General features: G+C 40.2%; 1 protein-coding gene across 4 annotated transcripts in view; it reads left to right on the forward strand.

The window, feature by feature from the left end:
- The window catches only part of NR6A1 (nuclear receptor subfamily 6 group A member 1), a 183,938-nt gene that overhangs the window by 140,175 nt on the left and 18,505 nt on the right, over positions 1-25,258 (forward strand). For all 4 annotated transcript variants that reach the window (XM_016137417.2, XM_016137418.2, XM_036218400.1 and 1 more), the window contains 2 exons: positions 15,393-15,635; positions 23,893-23,948. In XM_016137417.2, coding sequence (XP_015992903.1) covers positions 15,393-15,635; positions 23,893-23,948 — 299 coding nt within the window. The remainder of the gene's footprint in view (positions 1-15,392; positions 15,636-23,892; positions 23,949-25,258) is intronic.

Raw genomic sequence — 25,258 nt, forward strand, 5'->3', positions numbered from 1 at the left:
TAATGTAGAGATTACTTATGCAAAAAGGTGCAAGTTACTTTAATTCTCTGGACCTGTTTCTCCATCTGTAAGGGAGAATAAGAAACTACTATATTCCTTAAGCCTCCTCTGGCTCTGAAATTTAATGACTCCATAATCCACCAGCAAATAATCAAAGAAGTCACAAATGACCGAGATACATAACAAGCACATCAACCCTCAAAAGTCAGTGATATCCTTATCATTGAAATCTTCAGTAGCCAGATCAACTTCTAATAGTCTGATGATGGAAGCACAAGATTTTGACAGTTGCAAGTTACACTAATAGGAGTTCCTGGGAGTCTCTTTGGAATAAACTCAAAAGACAATTTTGTGTACACATATTTCCTAAAGGATATTTTAACAACTCTGGTTTAACCGTTTGGTAAAATTACACTGTATTTTCACCTCTTTGATAAAAGCCTATCAAATTCGTGTATTTCTATAAAGAGCTATGGCCCTGGGTGGAGAGATAATAAGCATAATCATGATAAAATACAACTAAATTTGTCGATCCATATCTTCATTCCGGTACTCTTTGTCTTTTACATATTTTAATCTCTTCATTTTCATAACAGTCCTTTAAAGGTGAGGAAACACGCTCAGAGAGATTGTCACACAGCTAAAATTTCAACTAACTGGGATCCAAAGCTGAGGTGGCTTTTGTTTTTGACTTTATAATTACAGTAAAAGTAAACAAACAAAAAAAAAGGCAAGGGTAATCCACTGTAAAAGGTCACTAAATTTTGGTTCTCTAAAACCTTAGGTAGATGTGAAGGGGAGCAAAGAGTTAGATATGTGAAGCCACTATAAGAAGGTGATTTTCTGTACCTGGCCGAACAGGGCCCAGGCATGCAAGAGTTAGAAGCTCATTCCTGTGAATTACCACCCTTCCTCCTAGGCACCCTGAACTTCAGAATATATGGGGCACTTTCTCATACATTCTATTTAGTCCTCATGAGAACTTCTCTCGTTATCCTCATTTTACTGATAGGTATCCTGAGACAAAATGGTGATGATATGATAATAGTAACAGTTCACACTTATTGAGTATTTACTGTGTGCCAGGCACTGTGTATGTATCAGCTGTTCTCAGCACTAAGCACGTTGCATGTATTAAGTCAGTCCTCACGGTAGCCTTGAGATATGTAAGTTCTAGTGTTATCCCCATTTTACAGATGAGGGAACTGAGATAGTATGGTTATACATTCAATAAATGTAAAGGCTGAGATTCGAACTCAGACAGTTTGACTTTGTAGCTCATCCTTTTCATTATTATACTTGTAATCATTTTACAATATATGTTGAGTGAAGTCAGTGTGCTATACATCTTAAACTATATAATGCTGTATGTCAGTTATGTCTCAACTGGGGGGAAAGTATAAATATAAAAATATAAAAAATAAAACAAATTTCGATATAAAAATTACTATACTTACTATATTGCTTTTTGATGCAAGGAAAAATGATCAGCCTAAGATCTAAAGCCTAGGTTAATTCTCACCAGTTTTGCATAAAAGCTGGAGGTACAGATGTGGAATGTGGGTCATGGGCTTCTATCGATGACTCAAAGCTAGGAGGGAAAGCTTATATCACCTTAATAGGCAGGAACATCAGGATGACTCAAACAAAGCAATGAACGAAGTCTCATGTTTGGTGCCAAGGCCCAGCTTACCATTACAGGATGTGAATGAGGCAGCTTAGCAGCAAAACATGAAAAAGACAGAGGTTTGAGTTACCACACACGCAGGACCAATCAGTAATATTAATCCACTGTGTTTTATGTAGTCATAGAGTATATACTTTCACAGATACACTACAGTTGCCCTAAAGGCCATAAACCCAATTTGCATGTGTTAAAAACAGTATACGAAAGGGAGCAGGGAGCAGAGATTCCCCCTCTGTTCTGTACTCCTCAAGTTACATTTGATTCTGAGCATCATATTTCCATATGATCCTTACAAGCGGGAACATGTCCAGAGGAGAAGGCAGTTGACCTTTGTGATAAAGGGGATTGGAAATGATATACTGTGAAAGTCATTTGTTGGGACTAGAGGTATTAAACTGTAAAGGCTGTGAAACTCTTGGCGGAAGAAGGTGAGGGAGCAGGCTTGTTCAGGTTGGTCGGTGTCCACAGGTCGAAACAAGACCAGTGTGTTGTTGTTACAGGGAGTTATATTTAGGTTTCGGGAGCCCTAGCGATCGCTGTGAAGTGGTGTAGTACCCTCTGCTTCACTTCATCCGCAGCCCCCATCGCAGCCACTACCACATAGACACACATCCTCTGCTTTTCTAGAAAAAGGCCATCTCACTGGTCACGTTCACAGTTCCAGTTGCATGAGAAGCTAGCAGTCCCTGTGTCCCCATTATAGAATCTTGGGAACAGTGAATTTCATCGAACCAACTTGGGCCAGTGTCTTCTTTCAGTCCAGATAGCAGTAGCCAGTCTCTGTCCTAGTTCCCACCAACTTGCCTGGGCAGTGTAAACCTAGTGCTTCACAGGCAGGGAAGTGGCTGTTTCCAAAGGAAAGAGGATTGGTGACAGTGAGCGGACAGCCCCCAGAGGTATCTATTACAGACTGCTCTCCCAGCATACCCTGGTCTCTGGCAGTCTCACGCATGCCTACAGCCTCCCTATGGAGCGGAGCCTGTCAAGTCTTTCTAAGTGCAGGATGCATGTTCTAGCATTCATGGAGGCCTTCCTCAGCTCCCTCCGCCTCAAATACTGCACTCCTACAACACATCTAAATACCTACAGCCAGCAAGTTTCTTTGCCTATACTGGCCGAAATTCCCTTTGATGTACTGTTACTCTAAGGCCCAGTTCAGGTGACGCCTCTTCTACAAAATATTTTGTTCTGCTTTCCTATCTAGCTCTAGAATTACTCACTTCTCTATGCCCACCTATAGTTTCTCTTTCTAGTTTGGTATTGATTGCTCTTGAAATTATGGGATTAATGTCTGTTTTCTCCACTACTGTGAGGTATGTGAAGGACACAGAGGAGCCCCCAAATAGTTATCAACTAATAAATGTCAGGAGATGATTTGAAGTAAGAAGTATTATTAGTGAATCAGTGCCTACTTTATACTTCCAACTTCAAAACCCTTGTCTGTTAGAGCTGTAGTTTGTGGGTCCAGGATATCTGGTAATCAGATATCTGTATATTTATATCTATTTTTTAGAGAAGACTCCTCAGACTCAACCAACCCTATTTTTCCTAAATGAACAAGGAATCCTTAAATGTTCCCAGTAACAATTCAAATCAGACTAACCCCAGATTTGCAGATTCTTTTCCCCAACTGGAAAATCTAAATTTGCATGAATATGAAAACTTTTAATCACAAATAGAAAGTTGATTCTTAATTCAAAAATTCCTACATATAAAAGAGGGAGGAAGGAGCTGGGGGCTGTGGTCTGAATTTTGATTTTTTTGCCTCCACCTGCTGAGTGTCGGGGTAGCATTTTCCCTGGATTTGTTTCTTGTGGCTTCAGCTAATGGTAATTTGTGAACCATTTCATCTTTGTTTCCAGGCGTAAGCCGTTAATGGTGGTTACATTTCCTTTTGTGTTTTTCATCTTTTTTCAGTGACCTGTAAGTATAACTCCCAAACATTCAGTCCACACCAATCTCATGAGTTGCTCACTTGTTTTCATCCAACGGATGTCACTTTTTAGAAATATCCCCCAAGGAACTTCCATGGGTAGCCTTTGGAAATGGATTTTTATAGTGTTATGTGCATTAGAGGAGCCATAGTATATGAGTAGAAGAGAAAGGCTAAGATTTTTATCTACTTCTGTTTAAATTCTGTTAGCAAATGAAATTTCGAGGGTACCTATTTCTAATTTAAATTCTGCCACACCACCTGAGGCCTTCACTTCAGATGGTGGCAATCGATGAAACGGAGTGGAATCAGTACTTAGAATGTGCAGCTGATCAGAGACTTGGAACCAGTTATCCAGCAGAAACAGATCCCCTTTGTTTTAAATACCCTTTAGCCAGGCAAGTTCCAGAATGCCTTAGTTGTCAGTATAATTTTGGTCAAGTGAGCAGCTGTATACTCTCCTTTTCCTAAATCTGGCCTTCATCACAATCTGAAAAGCAGGTTTTGATAAAAATCAGTCTCCAAATGTAATTTGTGTAACCTGATTCCTTGGAATGGGTAAAATACCCTTCTTGGGGTAGGGGAGGCATTTCTGTTAACAGCAGAGCTGAGAGCAGGTATGAGAGAAACGCATTTTTGGTAACAGACTTTGGTCTGTATTTAACCAAATTAAAGTAGAATTCGGTTGCTAATATAAAGGTACTTGGTATTCACTCACAGGATGGTAAGAATACCTCTAGTTGGTTCTTTGTTTCATAGATTTCTGTTGTAGCTTTGGTTTAAAAAAAAAAAAAAAAGGCAGCAGCACTGATGCTCAAATCGGACACATGCCATCCTCTCCCCGGCCCAGCCATAGCGGGCAGTGTGGTAGAATGGAAAGTGTGTCTTTGGAAAAGTAGTAAGGTTGAAACTCGGCTCCATCACTGACTTTGTCACTCTGTGACCCTGGGTGAATCACTTTACTTTTCTGACCCGGGGCAAGTAATTTTACCTTTTTATTAGTTATAACAAAATACATAAGAAAATTTTAAATGATGAACTTTTTTTATTTTTCATGCAAGTTTTTATTTTGAAAGTATGTCTGGATTATAGTTCATTCTCTAAAAAGCCTTTGTTTTTAAATGCATATGAATCTCTCCTAGTTAAAAAAAAAAAATCTGCTTACCTCTGTTGCTTTTTCCTATAAAATATTTCTCTGTCATTCGAATGGCGTGATACTACTCAATAAACTACAAATTTCATTTCTTTAGCACGCACCTGTTTTTAACTCAGTATGCTATTTGTTCTAACCAGTTCACTGAAACTTTTCTGAGCAGTGGCTTTTAAGCCATTTCTTAATCCTCACACTTTGGACCTGCACACTTTTGACAGTGCTCTCTTCTTTGTGAAATCCTTTTGTCCCTTATCTTTCCCATAATCATGGATTTACAGGCCACCTATTTCTTCTTTGATCGTGTCATCTCACTGTCCTTCCCCAGCTTCTGACCTTCCCTTTTTCTATATCTTGGTTTCGTCCTGCTGCCGTTTTCCCACACTTCTCCCCCGTTGGAGTTCTGATACGTTGCCATAGCTCAGCTCTTCCGTGTGTTGATGACTCCCAGATCCTTCATTCTAGCCTTCACCATTGTCCCCTAAATAACTGCTTTTGGAATATTTCTGCTTGACTCACCCATCATCCTTTCGTAAACTAAAGCCATTGATTCTGTCCCTTGCTCAGCATTTTGCTTTTCCTCGTTTCTATTAGTGATACCACATTTCTCACAGCCACCTTGCTTTAGAACCTCAGGTTCATTTTTGACACTTTCCTGTTCCTTCCTCCCTACCCCCCTGGAATGTAGTCCGTCAGGAAGCCCTCTCTTGGCTCCCTAAACTTTCTTTTCACTTCCAGTCAGCCATTCCTTACCATTCGAGTTACCTAGATCTCCATGCAATCCATTTTGTTGCAACCTGCACATCTTTATGAGATTAATATTTCTAAAATACTACTTTGATCCAGACACATCTCTATTTAAAAATCTCAGGAGCCTTTATTAGTAGGATAAAATCTATTGTAATCTATTCCAAACTAGTTTTCTAGACTTATCTCTGACCATTCCTCTGTAAGCTCTCTCTACTTAATATCCTGTCTAGTTCCCTCAAAAACACCTTACTCCTGTTTTCCTTCCTTTTGCCATTGCTGATGTCATTTCCCTATTCTGACGTGCTCTGCGGGCTTTTTTTTTTTTTTTCTTTTTTAACTTTTTTATCGTGAAATATAACACTGAGAGAAAAGTACATAAAACACAAATTTATAGCTTAATAGACTACTATAAAGCTAGCACCTCCCAAGTCAAGAAGTAGAACATTGCCAGGATCCAAAAGTACATCTCCACCCCAGCAGTCTCTTACTTGTGTATCTCTTTCCTCTCTGTGCCTGGTTTGATTCATTTTAACTTATTTAATATAAATGGAATCCTACAGTTATTTTTTTTTCTGGCTTCTTTTACACAATACTATATGAGTCATCTGTGTTGTTACAGTAATTTAAATAACTTTACTACTGTCTTGTATTGCATTGTATGAATTCTACTATTAATAGCAATGTTGATGAATATTTGGATTAATTTTAATATGTCTCCTAATACACATGAGCACGAATTTCTGTTGGGTGGATACCTCGGAATGGGTCAAAAAGTAGGTATATCTTCAATTTTAATAATGACACACTGTTTTCCATAGTAGTTGTACCAATAAAAACTTCTACTAAAAGTATATGAAAATTAATCTTTCCAACTTGCCCCCATAACTTGAAATCTTTTATTTTTTATTTTTAGCCATTCCAATGGATGTGTAATAGAATGTCATTGTGGTTTTTATTTGCATGTCCTATATAACTAATGGATTTGAACATCTTTTCATAAGTATATCGACTATGTGGATAGCCTCCTTTGTGAAATAGTCATTCAGGTCTCTTGCCCAGTTTTGTGCAGGGTTCCTTTTTCCTTATTGATGGAGAGGAGTTTTCTATATTTGAGGTATGAGTTCTTTGTAGGTCGTGTATATTGCATCTACTTTCTCCCAAGCTGTGGCTTGCCTTTTCAGTTAAAGTTCTTTATTTTAATGTAATCCAATTTTAGTGCTTTCCTTTCTACTTTTTGTGTTCTATTTTAAAAATCTCTTCCTAACCCAAGATCATGAAGATATTCTTCTTTATTATCTTCTTGGAGGAATATTATTTTGCCTTTGATACTTAAGTCTTCAGTCTCCTTGGAATTAAATATTTTCATGGTGTGAGCTAAGATCAAGTTTCATTTTTTTTCCCATATAGATATCTAATTGTCTTAACACCATTCATTGAAAAGCTTGTCTTTTTCTCACTGCTTTGCAGTGCCACCTTTAACATAAATTAAATATTTATGTACGCATGGTTATGTTGTAGGATTCTCCATTTAGTTCCTTGGTCTGTCTATCCTTGAGCCAATACAAGGTTTCTTTATTACTATAGCTTTAAAATGAATACTTATATGTAGTGGATCAAATCTTTGTTTTTCTTAAGTATCTTTGCTATTTTCATTCTTTTTTTAAAGCATTTACCATTAAGTATGACATTTGGTTAGAAGTTTCCCCAGATAATCTTTATCATATTAAACAAGTTTTTTCCTATTCCTAGTTTGCTAAGGGTTGAATAATAATGTTAAATTCTATCAAAGCCCTTTTAACCACCAAGTCAATGTATATCAGACTTTTTACATTTTGATCCATAGTGCATTGTGATCCACTGCTCCACTGCACATATGTACACGCCAGCTCCCAAATGCACATACTTTAATTGAAAGAAATGTTTCATTGTATTTTACCTTTACTATATGTGATGCACTTTGATATTTTCTATTTTATTCTACAAATGCTAGTCATAATGCTGTGGGTTATGACTTGTAATTTGGAAAGCACTGCAGGAAGCCATACCATTTATTCATTTATTGTCCATTCATTTGTTCATTCAACAAAATGAGCATCTTTTCTGTAGCAATCATGGTACAAGGTGTCACTGTTAATAATGTCTTTGATTGAGACTTAACCTGCAATGTAACCTTGGTAAGTTATAACTAAGCAGTCCTTCCACTTTTATAAAACAAGAACTTAAGTGTTGTCAGATTGATGACCAGATTTGTTTATAAGTATCTTTGCTTCATTTACTTACTGTTCCTGATGAGTGATGTAGAGGTGGAAACATCCATTTATTTGAGCAGCATTTCTCTGAAGAGTTGTTGCTGGGGCTCTGTACCTGGTTCAATTGTTATTAATCTTCTAGGCCAAACATATCTGCTGCTTTATTCACCACTTTCATTATTTCCTTTGAATTTGACATTTCTGCCTCTGAAAATTAATCTGTGTCCATAGAGATACTAACTAAGCTCTCCATCTGCCCATATTTATCTCAGCAGGCATGTTAAAGTTTGAAGAAATGAAATTTAATATAGTTCCTGTTACCTGCACTAGAATAATTCTTGATTTAAAAAAACTTTACAGATTGTTCCTAAACTTTGGATGATTATAGCAAAGACAAGCATGTTACCTTTTTTCCTAATAAAGCTCATGTGTGGTTATATTTATGTGTTGTGAGTAATAAAGCTTTTTATTATTCATCAAGCTGATTTATCTTAGAACATTTTGCAGATCATAACTCTTACATATACAGGGGTAGGACGTAACCTGATATTATATCTGTAGATATTTCTGTGTAACTCACCTTGATTGTCTTACTGACGCTTAGTAAACTATATTGGTTACTATAGGGAGGAATGAGATTCTTCTCAGAGGAAACCCAAGTCGAAGAGAGGTTTTCAGCTCCAGATTTAAGATGTGACTTTATATGCTGATTGCTCCTTCTGCCTGTTCCCTCCTCTACCTTCGCTTCTCTAACTGGTGGTCATACTTCCGCTCTCACCCGCCTTGGACATCTGCCTTTACCTTCTGCCACCAGACTGACAGAATTCTTCTTAGTGTAATTTTAAAAAGTTTTTTAGGTTAAAAAAAAAAGATTAAAAATAAAAGATAAGCAATAATATTGTCTAGTACTTTAGAGTTTGCAAAGCTATTTCATTCTAATACGGAGCTCCATATTAATTATAATAAGTAACATGATAACTCATTGATTCTCACAACAGTTCTTTGAAGAAGATAATATTTATTCGTATTTTATAGACGAGAAAATGAGATACCTCGGAAGGGGTTAGGAAACTTCCAAAGTCACACACATAGCTAGCAAGGGACAGAGCCTAGATTTGACCTCAAGGAGTCTGACTCTAGAGTCCTAGTTCTTAATCTCTGTGTTCTGCCTCTGCTCAAGAGATTGTAGAGCTATTATCTCTTTCCTTTCCATTCCTGAATTGAGATTTAACTTGCCTCGGGCCCTCCCCACCCAAGCCTGTTCCCTTGACTGCCAGGCAGATCTGTCCCCCTGATCCCAGCCTTCTCAATTAAAGTTTAAAGTTTAAAGTTTTTAAAAACAGTTTTTGTTTCCACTCCCTTCTTTTTTCTTACCCTTGAGGAGGGGAGCAAGAGAGGAAGATTGCAGTCATTTTTACTTTAATGTTTGATTTTTTTCCCTAATTCATTATTTCCAGAATGAGTTGGTGTCTTAGCAACCTCCAGTGGTAGCTAATGAGGTTTTCTTTTTAATATTATGAACACATTGATTTTTATATTCGAAGTGTTTTAATTCATTGCCAGCATTATTCTCTTTGATGCATAGGTCGCTCCATTTTAGGCCAGTGGGAGGCTTTTTATGTCATTTCCTGTATCCTTTTGACATGACCCATTATTAGTCTTGGGTAGCATGGCCAGACTCATCTCATCTTGTCCCTCAAATCTGGAATCAACCATTTTTCTAAGGAATCCTGGCGCCTCTTTGTAGGAAATGGTATTTTTAAAGTTCACAGTCTGAGCTCTTCTAGTACCCCTCCCTGCTCCAGACAGTTCTTTCTCTGATAAATCAGTAAGAGTCTTCTCTGTTCTACATTATTTTTTACCCATTACTATTTTTGTAGATAGCAAAGTACCTGTTCAGAGTTTCAGATACCTATAATTTTTCAAACCCTCAGCCTTTCATCCACTCCTCTCTGCCTTTATCGTACTGACGCTTAAGTACTACAGCTATTATGAGCTGAAGTCTCCACTTTCAAGTGCTTAGTTGCCTGATTTCCTTCCCATTGTATTTTAGGTAGAATAATGCAGATTAAGAAAACTGAATTAATAGATGAACAGCACTGAATTAGGAATGGTTGTGAACCATTCCTTTGTGTTAGGCTCTAGTCAGAGAATTCTGGAGTATAATGGAACTGCAATTTCAGTGAGGCATATAACAGTGATTCATGATATCCTGATGTAAAAGATAGAGAAATGCAGACCAGACTAGATTTTCTAGCCTAATTAAGGGACAAAACTAGTTGACCAACTATTTCCAGAATGCTAATGGATAAGTCCGATTAGAGAAGGGGCGCCAACAGTTTGCCTGAAGGCCACATTCTGTTTAATATTGTTTTAAGGATCGAAATGAAAATAACCTAATACTGGCCATACATGGATAAAAGAAGGTGGGAGAAATAACTAACATACTGAGTGGCAGGACTGATCCCCAAAGATTTTAATAGACCAGAATGACATATAGAATTTATTATGTAAAGATAAAATTGATCAAAGATAAATATAAATCATACCCTTAGGTTCAACATTCATTTTATAAAGACCGGAATAAGAAATGTATGGATTGATGATCTATGTGAAATATAACTTTAGGTTTTAGATGTCTGTGAACCAGATGTGAAGTGTAGGGATTAGAAATATAGCAGTCTTAGAATTGGAAGGTCTTAAATTCTAATTTCACTTTCACTCTTTCCTCGCTGTGTAGCCAAGATTAAATTTCTTTACTTTCTTAAGCTTCAATTTTCCTATTATAAAATGTGTAGCATTTTTATAGCATCGGTAATTACAAAATACTATGTGTTTACTGGTGTTGATAGCTACAGAAACATTTACGCAAAGTTAATTGAGTCTTAAATTATATTAAGAAAAACAAACTATTTAGTTCTGGATACTTTGTTTTGAGAGATTTTGATACTGTATGTTTCATTAAGAATAAGAAATGGAAGAAGGAAAAATTCACAGTCAAGAACCTCATTTTTCTTTAAATCTCTGAGTGATTGGTTTATATCTTTTTTTTTTTTTTCTCCTCTCCGCATGAATACATAACTCAGAGCAATGGGGAAAGCTTCAGGTTAACAGACTTTGGCTCAGTGTAAAGAAAAGCTCGTGAACCATTAAAACTGTCTAAAATGAAATGAATGGAATGAAGGGTACCTTAATTGAGTCACTAGCTATGTTTAAGTACCATTGACCTTTGAATAACATGGATGGGGATACCGACTCCCACATGCAGTCGAAAATCCACATGTAACTTTTAACTCACCAGATACTTGTTAGTATACGTGTGGGATTGGTTCTAACTGCTCCCCGCCCCCTGCCCCCGATACCAAAATCCACAGATGCTCAAGACCCCTTTATCAAATGGCATAGATCAGTTCATACGGTCGATTCTCCACATCCATGTACTCCCAGCTTCAGATCCAAAACAGTGCAAGTATTTATTGGAAAAAATCCGTGTGTGAGTGGACCCTCATAGTTCACATCCGTGTTGTTCAAGGCTCAGCTCCAGAGTGTGGGACAACTACTTATCTTGGATATCATAGAAGGAGTTCAGGTAAAATTCTGTTAAGACAATTTCTAAGACACTTTTTCTAAGATTCCAGGTTCTATAATGTGGGGATAATGATGCCTCTCACAGTTATGGTGATGAAGAAATAAGATGGCACGTATAAAAACTTCTTGAATGTTGCATGGTTCTCACCAGATGTTCTTCATCATGTCCGTAAGAATAATCCTTGCCCTGGCCTGGTACAGTGAGGTAGTGAACGTTAACATACTTTAAATATCCTTCAAGTCCTTTACAAAATAGGAGGTGCAGAAATCTGTTATCTGACCCAGCAGCATTAGGGACATTTTGCTTCAGTTCGTTCATTTACAGATGGAGACCTTGGCTTTCTAGCTTCCTCCCCACCCCCAGTGGGGAGGGGCCTGATTTACCTGTGTAGAGGACATGGATAGATTTAGGGTAGCCACAGAATATGATGGTTAGGTGCCATAGCCTGTGGGGGTTCCAGCCTTGGCTCCCTTTCTTACACTAGCAGGGTGACTGTTGGAAAGTGATACCACCTCATGAGCTTCAAGTTTCTCATCTGTAAATAAGGGCACCTCGTTTAGGTTTGTTGTGATGATTCAGCACAGTAACATATGGTAAGTGCTTGGCACTGAGCCTGGCACCCAAATGCCCAGTTAACAGTAGCTTCTCCCGTTGTTATGATCTTTTCCAACATGCCGTGAGAGGCGCGTGCCAGAGGCCTCTTTGAAGGACTGCAAGGGATCTGGAGAGGGCCTTTCTCTTGAACCTTTGAGGAACTTTTCTTCTGAATTAGTTCCTGGTCTGTGGCATAGAGACCACTGCTGCTTATATAAATGGAATGTGACGACAAGACTAGCTATGGCCAGCCAGAGAAGCAGTCATAGGACTTAAAGGGAATCTCTTCTCTTTATGCCCATCAGTGGAGAAATATTCCCATCTAGTCTTTGATCTCAATGGTGCCTTTTTAAACTCTGAAGAAAAGAACACGCGGTGTTACAAGATGTGGGCAGATTCTTAACAGGTCTATGTATTTGATAGTTGTTAGGTGGACCCTTCGCTCTGGATCCAGATACTGCACAGAATCCCTACGAATGCTTTATGAAGAGGTTAATGAACTCCCAGTTCTGGTATTGGCAGATTAGGGTCAGCCACTTCCTAGGTGGACAAGTTACTTACCTCATTTTGAGATCTCCATTTTCTCATTTACGAAATGGTGATGAATTGTCCCCACGTTTGGGATCATGAGAGTTACATGACAACGCAAACAAAGAGAGCGCCTGCTTGGTTGGTGAAATGGCCATGAAGAAAGGAAGGCGATGTGGTTCTTATGTTGATTAATTATAACTATTTGTAAGTCTTTTCCAGGAGAGTTCTGGTTTATATTTTAATGTGTGTGTGTGTACATATATGCTAGAACATTAATGGTTTTAATTTAAAGTTGGAAAATTTAGATTCTTCTGATCATGGTTTCCCAAGTGTTCCATGCTGCTTCCAAAACCTTGCAGCATCTCAAGCCCAGCACTCCGGGAAATCACATCCCACACATAGTGTTGCTATACCTTTCATTTTGTCTGTTTGGCCTTTCCTTATTTCGTTTTTTAACTTGCTATTGTAACTTTGCTATAGTGTTTACCTTGAGATGCCTTTGCCTTTTTAATAGGAAAAGAAAAAGAATGCTTATTACACCAGGACCATTTTTATAACTTTATAAAAATGTATCTTCGCTAAGTATCTTTGCTGTTTCTTTTAGTTACAAATGACAGAAACTCATTTAAGTTAGCTTGAGAAAGAAAATAAGCAGGATTGTATTACAAGAACATTGGAATGTCAATTTGTCACAGTTTTTTAATTTGTCCATAGTGAGGAAGTGCATCCAAGTTTTAGAAAGGCCTAGAAAGGTCTGCACTTTGGAACTGTGGAGTCCTCAAGAACTCAGGCAATTCCTCTTTCCTTATCTTCCTGTTTCCCTATCTGTGTGATCTCATAGGTCTGCTCCTCTCTGCATACCTGCTGTTTGCTCTGTGACTTTGGGCAAGAGCTTTTGTATGTCTGTTTCCCTGTAGGAAAAAAATTTGTGCATTCTTTTCTTGTGCTGCTGTTAAAAATTTACCACTAACTGGGTGGCTTAAAACAGAACTTTTTTCTCTCACAGTCTGAAAGCCAGAAGTCCAAAATCAATATCACTGGGCTGAAATGAAAGTGTGAATCCATTCCTTGCTTCTTCCAGCTTCTAGTGGCTGCTGGTCTTTGTCGGCTGGTGGCCAGCCTCTGCCTCTGTCTTCACAATGCCTTCTCACGTGTGTGCGTTGTGTGTGTGTGTTCTCTCCATGTATTTGAAATTTCCCTCTGCCTCTTTCTTAAAAGGACACGTGTCATTGAAAATAGGGCCTACCTTTGTAATCCCAAATAATCTCCAGCTCAAGGTTCTTAATTTGATCATATCTACAAAGATCCTTTTTCCTTCTAAGATAACATTTATAGGTTTCAGAGATGAGGACCTGATGATGGTTTTGTATGGCCGTTACTCAGGCTACTACTATAAATGGTGATCATAGAACATATCTCAGAGTTGATACATAGTAAAGGTTCCATAAATGCTAATCTCCTTCCCTCTCTACATCCTCCTACATATAGCACCTTGCCCCCTCTTTAACACTGTCTTCAAATACTTTTCATGAATGTCATTATCATATTAAGTGGGGGCGTGTTAGGATGATAATGAGAATGAAAATAATAGCTATTATTTATTAAATGTCTGTTATAGCTCAGGCACTGTGCTGAGTACCTTGTCCATGGTATATAAGTACCATTATAAGCCCAATTTTACAGATTAGAGAAACTAGACTCAGAGTGGGAAGTGATGTAACTTAATTTGCCCAAGTTCATCCAGCTGATGTCAGAACTGCGGTTAAAATAAGCATCTCTCTAATTCTAAGGGCTGCGTACCTAACATTATATCTTGCCTGTTATTCAGGAGTGAGGCTCATCTCTGGTTTCCTGCCTTGGTCTCTGATTAAAATCTGTCCTGGAGATTTCTTGCATCTCTTAGCAAGGTCTGATGTCACAGTTCACCAGGGTGTTTTTTGTTTTGTTTTGTTTTTGTTTGTTTGTTTGGCATATGCTTGTTCTTTGGCACTTGCTTGGTCCTGATTAAGTGGAATTTGAGGGAAGAGTAAGTGGAGAGCTATAGCCCAGCCTGAATTTCCTCTTTGACTAACTTGTTCGTTGCTAGGCAATGAGTTCCTTAACTATAGGGATCTTGATGCTTCATTTCTGAACACACAGTACCTTGGACAGAGCCTGGACAGAGAGTAGATGTTCTGCTAGAATGTAGTAAGCTTCACCAGGGACTTATATTCACTGTTATAGCCATGCCTTACAATAATACCTAGAATAGAATAGTTGCTCAATACATATCTGTTGGATGGATAGATGGATGGATGGATGGATGGGTGGGTGGGTGGGTGGGTGGGTGGATGGATGGATGGGTGGGTGGGTGGGTGGGTGGGTGGGTGGATGGATGGATGGATGGATGTATGGACGGATGGATGGATGGATGGGTGGAAAGACAGCTGGCTGGCTGCTGGCTGGCTGGCTGGCTGGCTGGTTTAGCTGGGCATGGTAAAAGCTTCACATGTTAACAATCACAAGTATCATTAATTGGATATATACCATGCAGTGGGCATTTATAGACATTTTCAGTAATCCTTACTACTTTCCACTGGATAAATGCAATGAGCTATGGCTGAGAAAGCTATGGAAGAAGGAAGATTCAAAGATATCGTCCAGGCTTCTGACTTGGATACTGGTCCAAGTGATGATGAAATCCAGGAGGAGAAACATGAATTTCATTTTTCCGATAGGCTGTGTTGGTGGTGCCTGCAGGTAGATGCAGGGGTCTGTGCCTAAGACAAGGACTCTAACGATGTCTCCTGTTTGCCAGTTATCCTGAAGAGGGTGAGGTTCTTGATCTGCCCAAGGCAGGGTTGCTTGTTTTAGAACTGCAGTCATGAAGCCATTATTTCCACTGTATTCTAACTTGAATTCATGTTCAGTTTCTGTTCCAGATGATCGGGCTGAACAACGAACCTGTCTCATTTGTGGGGACCGCGCCACAGGCTTGCACTATGGAATTATCTCCTGTGAGGGCTGCAAAGGGTTTTTCAAGCGGAGCATTTGCAACAAGCGGGTGTATCGGTGCAGCCGTGACAAGAACTGTGTCATGTCTCGGAAGCAGAGAAACAGGTGCCAGTACTGCCGCCTGCTCAAATGCCTCCAGATGGGGATGAACCGGAAGGGTGAGTGGTGCTTGTGGCTCTACTACCCACCCTTCATCCATCGCTTTACCTTTAGCGTCAGCTATTAAGCCGTGGAGTTATTCACACCTGAAGCCTGCTCTATATGCCAGGCCTTGCACTGTGCACTCATAACCCCAAAACTAATCTGGTACAGTTCCTCCCTATAGAGATCTCCCAGGCTAGGGGAGAAAGACTGGTGAGGTGTTAAGGATTCTGTGAGAATGAATCCACAGGCTCCACATGGCAAGACCCCAATTAACACATCAAGTCCTAACCAAGATTAATATATTCCATTAGTTTGTCTCTTGAGGCATGATGACAGGAAGTAGGAATTGTAGATGAAAAGGCAGGAAGGCAATTGGTCCCCTGGATGTGATATCATTTTGTTTGCTAGAATCATGGCATACTCAGAGGCTAAGCATGTTCAGAAATCTGCATCCAGGTTGGTGAAGAAATTCGGGATTTATTGGTGAGCTTTCCAAGAGCCATGCGCCTGAGATGACGTGAATAAACTTATATTCTAAGAGGATTAACCCAGAAGGCAGCTTTGAAGAACGGATGGGGGTATAGGAAGAAGAAAGTTTTTAGAAGCGTCCACAGAAAGGTGTGAAGGGTCTGAAGGAGGAGAGGGGAACATAATGGCACAAATGGGGACATGTGGGAGAAGCTCGCCTGGCAGGAGCTGGTGACATTCTGGATGTTGGGAAGCACTAGAAGTTGAAGATTTAGATGGAGAGTAATAATGGCCTTACCAGGAAAAAAAAAAAAAAAAAGTCAGGCTAAAAAAAGCAAGGTGGAGCAAAATGTGGGCCTCAGCGATTCTGAGTCTGAGGTACCTGAGAAGGACACACAGATATCTGCTAAGGAAGCTGGGTACATAGGGTTGGAACTGTGGTGAAAGTCCTGCCTGTAAGTAGGAGTTTGTACAGCTGTTGGCATAGGAGGGGTGAAGTTTTGTCAATGGGTGGAAATCACCGAAACAGATAACTCGGATACAGAAGAGAAGAGGGCCAATGTCAGAAGTCTGGGGATATTTTCATGGATGGTGGAGCGTCGTGCAGTGTACTTCAGTAGAAAGAATAGAGGCGCTGGAGGCAGAGGTTGACGACAGACCAGCTCTGTGACCTTGGGCGGTTTGCTTTACGTCTCCAATGCTCAATGATCTTACCTTTAAAATGGCATGATAATGCTTACCTTTCAGAGCTCTCTAGAGGGTTAAATATGACAATGTACATAAAATGCCCAACAGAGCACTAAGGGTTAATAGTACTGTGCAGGAGTGAGGGGTGGTCGTATTTTGTGAACTGTTCATATGGGTTTGTAATGTGGATGAGTGCATCCAGATATACTTTAGGCTGGTTTTTTTATTGGGTGTGGGAAAAGAAGAATCTTTAGAAAATTTGCCCATAATAAAGGAAAGGTAAGAGAACTATAGACGGACATTGAGATAAATTTAGGTCACTTAAAATTTATTTATAATACTGGTATTTATAGAGCACTGTGTATACCGGAAACTCTTATGTACTTTGTATATATTATCTCATTAAATACACACAACAACCCTATTATTAACTATTACTCTCAGTTTATAGATGTGGCTTAGGAAGGTAAAATGACTTAACCAGTATTTAGTTTAGTAGTGGTTATATTGGTGGTTAATAATTACCACATTGTAATTTGTTAATAATTAAGCAGATCTTATACGTAACCACGTGGACAACATGCTGCTTCACACGTCTCCCATATGGCGCAGCTGCTCGCATGTTGGAGTACCCATTGTTTACTGGATGATAAAATGATAGGGCATTTAAACTGTGACCAACTTTGTCCCCTGTCTGTGTTTCTAACCTCATCTTCTGTCCAGAACATACCTACTGTGCCTGAAGCATGCCTTGCACTGTCCGGCCTGTGCTCAGGTTTTTATTTCTACTTAGAAATCTTCTCCCTTCTCCCTTCAGCTTCCTCTTAGAGAAATATTTCCCAGCCATCCGTACAAGTAATGTCTTGAAAAGAGTCTGTAGTCATCTACCCACCTTTACCTGATTTGCTGTTAGTCTCTAGTTTTTCTTCTCTCTTTGTTGCCCTCACTAAATTTTTTTGTTCTCACTGAATATTTTATCAAAGCATATTTATGGGTTGCCTTCTTGACTACTCTGATGAATCATCCTGCTTACTCAGTTGGAGTGTGAAATTCTGAGGCTTCCAGCCAGACTCACCGAGTTCAGGGAAAGAGGAAGCTTAACCTCATAACCTCTATAACCATGACCAGGAGAAGATGACACATGGGGTACGAAGGATGGGATGCTGCCTCCCTGGGCCCATTTGCATGCAGAGCAGGCAGGCTCAGCTGCCTTGCAAAGGCTGCCTCTCAGAGAGAAACGCCGCCACCTCCTGGCTGATGCTGGGAAAGCAGAATTAAAATTACAGTTGCCTTTGGACTATTTGAGGGGTGAGAAATGTTCTACATGGAACTGTGGCGTTCAACACGTAATTTTATGCATTTGTCAAAACCTGTAGAACTATACACCACAAAAGAAGTGAATTTTATTTTATGTAATTTTTTTTTTAAGCAGCTAGTATTTCGGGATGGAGGTGGGGCAGTGGAGAACACAGACTGTGACAAATGACTCTAACTGATATCGTAAGTAAATCACAAAGCCACACTGAAGGGAATGTTGAAGAAAGGAGCTGACCTTGAAAAACAGTGTTTTGACTGTATACTGTAAGGCCGAAGACAAAAAGAACTGTACACAGTCAAAGCACCCTAGTTTGTAAATGTGATTCTCTGAGAGTTATGCATTAGGAATTCTGGCACTACTTTATTTGTATACTAGGGTCGGAGAAACAAGTAAATATATTGTAGATAATAGGAGCCAAATTTCTTGTGTTAGAGAAAGAAGTCATAAACCAGGAAAGGGAAAGGCTGGAAAGAAACGTGGCTCTAGATTTTAATCGGCGGGATCAATATGGCCTCATGTTTAGGTAGATAAAAAATACAGATATGTGTGTAGATACATGAGTAAGTATACATACATATATTGTCTAACTCTGGCCAGTGAGAGGGGCTTGAAGCAGTGATACCTCAGTAACAGCATACCTAGCACCCAGATCTTGGTTTCTGAATATCAATAAAAGGAATCAAGACTCCTTGGAGAACTGATTGGTGCTAGCTCTGAGGCAAAGAAAGTATAAGATGAGCCCGAGGCACATACTTTTCTTTCGAGGCTCAGCTTTATTTGCGACATCCTCTAAGAAGCCTTCTCTGACACACCCCCTCACCAGATGACCCTCCTGTGCGTCCACAGCTTTTTTTTTTTTTTTTTTTTTTTTGCCCTCTGCCATAGCCCTGATCGCCTTATGCTATTTTTGTCTGTTTATTTTTCTGTCCCTCCCGCCATTTTAGATAATGAGCATTGATCAAGTCCTGATCTGCTGTGTGTCCCTCAGCAGATAACCCAGTTAATGTAGGGTGCTTGGGTGCTTCCTGGTTTGATGGGTTGATGGTGGTGGGGGCTAGGGCAGGAAGTGGGTTGGGGGAAATATAGTCACCCCCACTTAGCTGCAGGGAATATGTCCCAAGACCCCCAGTGGATGCTTGAAACCGTGGATAGTACCAAACCCTATGTATAATGTGTTTTTTTCTTATCCATACACACCTATGATAAGGTTTAATTTATAAATCAGGAACAGTAAGAGATTAACAACAATAGCTACTAATAAAATAGAACAATCAAATAATATACTATAATAAAAGTTACGTGAATGTGGTTTGTCTATAATTCTCTCCCTCTGATAACTGAGATAGCTGCTAAGTGACCAACGGGCAGGTGTTATATACAGCATGGCTATGCTGGACAAAGGCGTGGTTCATATCCCGGGTAGGACGGTGCAAGATTTCTTCATGCCACTCACAAAAATCACACAATTTAAAACTTATGAATTGTTTATTTCTGGAATTTTAAAAATATTTTCGAACCATGGTCGACCACGGGTAACTGAAACCACAGAAAGTGAAATGGCGGATAAAGGAACTACTATATTATTAAAATTATCAGCGGCAAGAGGAAGCTTGTACTGAGCCTCATGGAGGACTTCATGTCAGTTAAGTAAATATGTGAAAAAATTTTAATTTTCTTAACTTCGTTGTCTCAGACTTGCTGGTTAACAAGTTCAAAAGTAAAAAGGTTAAGGAAGCTTCTTGGAGAAGCTGCAAGGAAAGGTTCCTGGTCGTAGAATGGCACTGTGAGACCGTGACCCGCGGCATCGCCATAGCACTTTACCAGGGTAAAGATGGAGCACTGAGAAATCTCAGAGAGAGAACATTTGAGCAGAATCTTGAAGGGATGGAAGTTCAGGCTCCTTACAAACTTAAAGAGCTTTTTAAAAATGATTCCCCCTTCTCTCCCTCTTTCTGTGTGTGTGTGTGTGTGTGTGTGTGTGTGTGTGTGTGTGTGTGTGTGTAACTGTTTGGGAGTAAGTTACAGACCTTATTCCCCTTTGCTTCTGAAATAACCACAGTACTATTACCAAATAGGAAATTTAATATAATCCTATTATTTAATTAACATATCTTATTTAAATTTTACCAATTATCTCAATGTCCTTTATAGCAATTTATTTTTTCTGATCTAGGAGTCAATCCAGGGTCAAACATTACATTTAGTTTTTATGTCTCTGTAATCATGTTTTAATCCAAAATAGTTTCTCAGCCTTTTTTTGTCTTTTAATAACATAGTTGGTTTTGAAGTATGAACAGGTCATTTATTTTGTAGACTATCTCTCAACTTGGGTTTGTCAGTTTCATCGTGATTAGATTCAAATTGTGCATGTCTAGCAACAGTGCTACAAAAATGTCGTGCCCTTTCTGTGCATCATATCGGGAGCACGTGGTGTGAGTCTGTCCGTTATTTACCATGTTAACTTGAATTACTCGGGTGAGGTGGTGCTGCCGGATTTTTCCACTCTCGAGTTTCTTCCTGAGTAGGAGGAACAACATGTGCGGAGGCAAAACTGTGTAAAACAGCACGGCATGGTCAGGAACTGGCAAACAGTATAACATGTATGGTGAGAAACGAGGATGGGGAAGCCCGAGGAGCTAGAGCACGGAGGGCCTTGGATGCAAGGCTCGGGAGCGGGGACTTGGCCCACAGCCCGGAGGGAGCCGCGGCAGGCTTGAGCAGGGCTTCGATGCAGTTCGCTTTGTGTGCTTTTCGCCCTTCTGTTCCTGGGTTCCGGGTTTGGTTGGCTGCCCGGGCCTAAGTGAGGAGCGGTCAGCGCGTGAGTTCCAGAGCAAGAAGGGTATTTGTGCCTCTTCTGAGCAGCTAGAGCCGTGGCTGGCGCCGCTCCCTTAGGCCTGGGCAAGAGGTGCCGCAGAACCATCCCGTGATCTGGTGCCCAGAAGCCCTCTGGTGCTGGTTTTGGTCTTTCTTTTTAATTAGTTCACTACCAGAAAGACTCTCAGCCCTGCTGAAAAACTTGCACTCAGCCCAGTGTAGCATCAAGGAACAAACACAGTTTTGGAATCGGAAGACCCGAACTGAAATCCCAGCTCTGTCAGCCCTTCCCTGAGCAACCTCGGACAAGTCCCTTGTCACCTCTGGGCTTCAGTTTCTTCATCTCTTGACTACCTAGGATAATAATGTGTACATTCCAAGGTTGTTCTGAGAATCGAATACGATAACATATGTGAGTGAGTGAGTACATTATAAGCTCTAAAATATACAGGTTTTTATTTTAACAGAAGCGCTGTAACTGACAGGGGTCCCCAACCCTCGGGCTGTGGACCGATACCGATCAATAGCCTATTAGAAACCGGGCCACACAGGAGGTGAGTGGAGGGTGAGCGAGCGGAGCTTCATCTGTATTTGCAGCTGCTCCCCAGCACCAGCGTCACTTCCTCAGCTCCGCGTCACATCATCAGGCAGTAGATTCTCATAAGAGCTCCGGCCCCTGGTGCCAAAGAGGTTGGGGACCACTCCTGTAATACATTTTATTGTTTCCTATACTTCAGGCAGTTTCGTGCCATCTTGAAAGATTTTATTATCTCTGATCTAAACTAGGACTATTGTTTACTTTATATTCTTGTTTAAATCACTTTTTTAAAAATAGTTAACTTTCAAAGGGAAATCAGTATTTTTTAGTGCATATTAAGAAATTTATAATTAAGAGTTTATATATGCAACACCAAAAATGGTTTTTCCAATGGGATGTGCACACTATAGGGAATACTATAGTGGAAAGAAGGCTGGTCTTAGCCTGATAGTCTGGGTTCCAACCCTGATCCTGCTGTTTAATTTCTATCACCTTAAGCAGAATACTTGGCTTCTCTGAGCTCTAGACTCAATAGGAGTGATACCGATGCTCTCCTCATGGGTTTATGTTTCCCAAGGTAGTACCTAAAACATCATAAATGTCCATCGTATATGAGTTCCCTCACTCTGGTCGGGGTTAAAGGTCAACAGGAACTTTTAAATATCAGAACAAGAACTTGGCAAGATATAAATCTTCAAAGCTGGTGGCCTTTTAAACAAAAGGGAAGGAAATTCGGGTTTCTTCCTCGTCTCCAAGACAGCAAGAGTGAGATATCAAGTGAGATATGTTCGGCGCTGTGTCTGCCAGTGATCTGGGCTCTGTACCTGTGAGCTGAAGCGCAGACACGCGAGATGCCAGCATTGGAAACAGAAGTACCCGAAGACTGTCACCGACCCCGGAGCAGCAGAGGAGGAACTCTAAGGGTTTTTAGAACTTGAAATCGGGTTGAAAGAGAGCCCCCAGACGACAGCCGGGTGTGCTTCCGGCCCTGACGGGGGCCGTGTGCATTCGTCACTCCAAACTCCCAGCAGCCCCGCAGAGCAGACTGTTGCTTCCATTTCACAGATGAAGATACTAAGGCTGTATCTGCCAAAGTTGAGAACGGGACCTTGTTTTTTTAAACTCCTGAGTTTGGAGAACATAGAGGCTGGGGAGGGATGAGGCTACTTTATAAGCCAGGCCCTATGCTTGGGGCTTTAGCTATATTATTGTATATACTCCTTATAATATCCCCATAAGACAGGTTCCAATGACCCTTTTTTTATTTTTTAGTAAATTTTTTTTTCTAAAGTTTATTCAAAGATGTGAAGAAACTTGTCTGTAATTATACAAACCAAGCAGAAACAAGATTTAGACCCAAATTTGTCTAATTGTGAAGTGTATAAGCTTCTAAGGCTAGTCTAGTAAATAGGACATCTCCTTTAAGGAGAGTGAACTTCCCGTCAGCCTTGCAGCTACCACAGGAACTGAGTGTTATGCTTGGAGAGTGAGAACTAGAACGATCCTCTTGAGGCCACCAGCCCTGCCCCAAAGATATTCTGCATTCTTCATGTTAATTTTTTTGAAGTAAGTATATCAGAGCAAAGGTTGCTCTCACATGATGACGTTAGCTTGCCCCCTGTTTGTCCTCTTACTCCCTCCGAACCGCCGTCCACAGTAGCCATCACAGATTTTTCAAAACCACCATCCTGCCCTCATCCCTCTCCTACATTCCTTCTTATGCACTGGCTCCTCTGCTAAAGTTCATTCTTTTAGCCTGGCATTCAAGTCAAGGTGTTCCTTCTCTATGTCCCTGTACTAAGTGCTCCATAAACAGTGAAGGTAATAGTATTCGTAATTGTTATTCTTGACAAGGCTGGTATTCTTTAAAGGATGCTTTTTTATAGTTAGAAAATGCTGAATAACTTTTTTTTGTTGAGTCACCTGAGTGGGAAATCAACTTCAAGGAAACTTAGTAGACTGCCTTTGTAGGGAGGAACCAGTGAAGTCAAAATTCTGATTAATTAAAACAAAAACAAAAACAAAAAAAAACCCTGTTCTTATCCTACAAATTCAACTCAAACTTAGTCTGGAAAAAAAAAAAATTAAGAATGAAAATATCCTTTCTATCCCTCTCCTTGAATTTACTGAAACTTTCAGATATACCATTCCGGTGGGATATTTGTAACTGTGGGACTATTAATAATGCTGTCACTTTTGCTGAGCATGTGGAATGTATACAGTGCGTGTGGCGTGTGTACCCAGTGCCTCAGGGGCCAAAAGTATCTGATGCTTATGAGGTTGCCTGGAATAATGGAAAGAGTATGTGCTTTGAGTCCAGAAAGACCTGTGTTTTAATCTTGGCTTCACCAAAAACTGCCTTGTGCTTTGGCCACGTAAGTTTTCTTTTTGTGCCCAGACTGCTGTAAGCACGCTTCTGACCGTCTCGGCTTCTGTTTCCTTCCAGCAATCAGAGAAGACGGCATGCCCGGAGGCCGGAACAAAAGCATCGGGCCGGTCCAGGTGAGTTCTGTTCCTCACTCTTTGTGATCCATCCTGGGTTCCAGATGCTTCTGTGGATGCTCACTTTGATCCTCTCATCTGCTTCTGGGGGCAATTAATCTTGGTGTTTATTCCTATAAAACTGCTTTTGGAGCCTGGCTATGAAGGTGCTTTGAAAATCTTAAATGCATAACGTAATGATTGAAGTTCCTCTTGTGGTTAATCCCTCAACTTTTCCTAGGGATTTCACAGGAGGTGAACCTAATTCTGGTTATAAACCATTCAGAAGATTTTTTTTATGTCAGTGATTTAAGGTTGTAGACAAACATGGCCTGGCAGAAATGAGCAAGACTACTTTTCTGTTCAATGTTTCTGAAGATATATCAGCCGAAAGAATTACCTTATTTGCAGAGTAGGAATGATAATATCCATTCAGTCCAACAAACATTTACTAAGTACTAACTCTGTGCCAGGCCCCCTGTACCTTGAACCCAGTCTAGTGGGAGAGACAGATATGTAAAGACATCAGAATACAGTGAGCATAACAGAGTATGCCCAGGAAGGACAGGAGGGAGGGGCTTCTCTTCTGTTTGGATTGGAGCCGAGGAGACTGAAGACGCTCAGGGAAGGCTTCATAGGGAAGGTAAAGTTTGAACTGAGTCTTGAAGGAAACGTAGGAATTATCACTATGTTAGGAAGGGGTGGGGAGCCAAACACCTTTTACTCTTGCTAGACAGGACAGACTGTAAAAAGACCAAGAGAGGAATCTTGAAAGGACAAGGAGTTCGTTCAGTCAGGCTGGAGCACTGAGCACATGCAGGGGCAGCTGATAAGGTAGATTCCTTGAGCTTGGGATCAGTTCTCCAGAGTGGCCTTCAACTGTCTCTGAATATGGCTCCTTAGGTAAAGCCTTTGTGGGGCCAGCCTACTCCGCTCGTTCTTACTTCTCAGCAGAAGAACTTTGTGAGTGTAGAGAGTTGAATCTGTTTCTAACCCACGAAGTGAATCCCTGAGCACACTAGCGGACAGGGACCGTGCCTCAAGAATTATTGGTGTAGACCAAGAGGCAACCACTAAAAGGTCTTACGTAGAGAGAGAGGGACATGGTCAGATTTGCATTTTAGAAAGATCATTCCAGCAGTGACGACAGTTCGTGAGTAAGAGTCAGTGAGACAGACCTAGGTGAGGGTCAGTGAAACTGGGGGCAAAGAAGAAGGGTTATAAAGGGTTAAACAGAAGTCCAAACAGATACATAGACAGTGGTTTTAAGCAGGGCAATGATCGTGCAGATTGAGGAGAGGGAATAGATTCAAAAGATATTTAATAGATAG

This window comes from Rousettus aegyptiacus, unplaced genomic scaffold (assembly GCF_014176215.1).
Source record: "Rousettus aegyptiacus isolate mRouAeg1 unplaced genomic scaffold, mRouAeg1.p scaffold_m13_p_3, whole genome shotgun sequence".
In the NCBI taxonomy this organism is placed as follows: domain Eukaryota; kingdom Metazoa; phylum Chordata; class Mammalia; order Chiroptera; family Pteropodidae; genus Rousettus; species Rousettus aegyptiacus.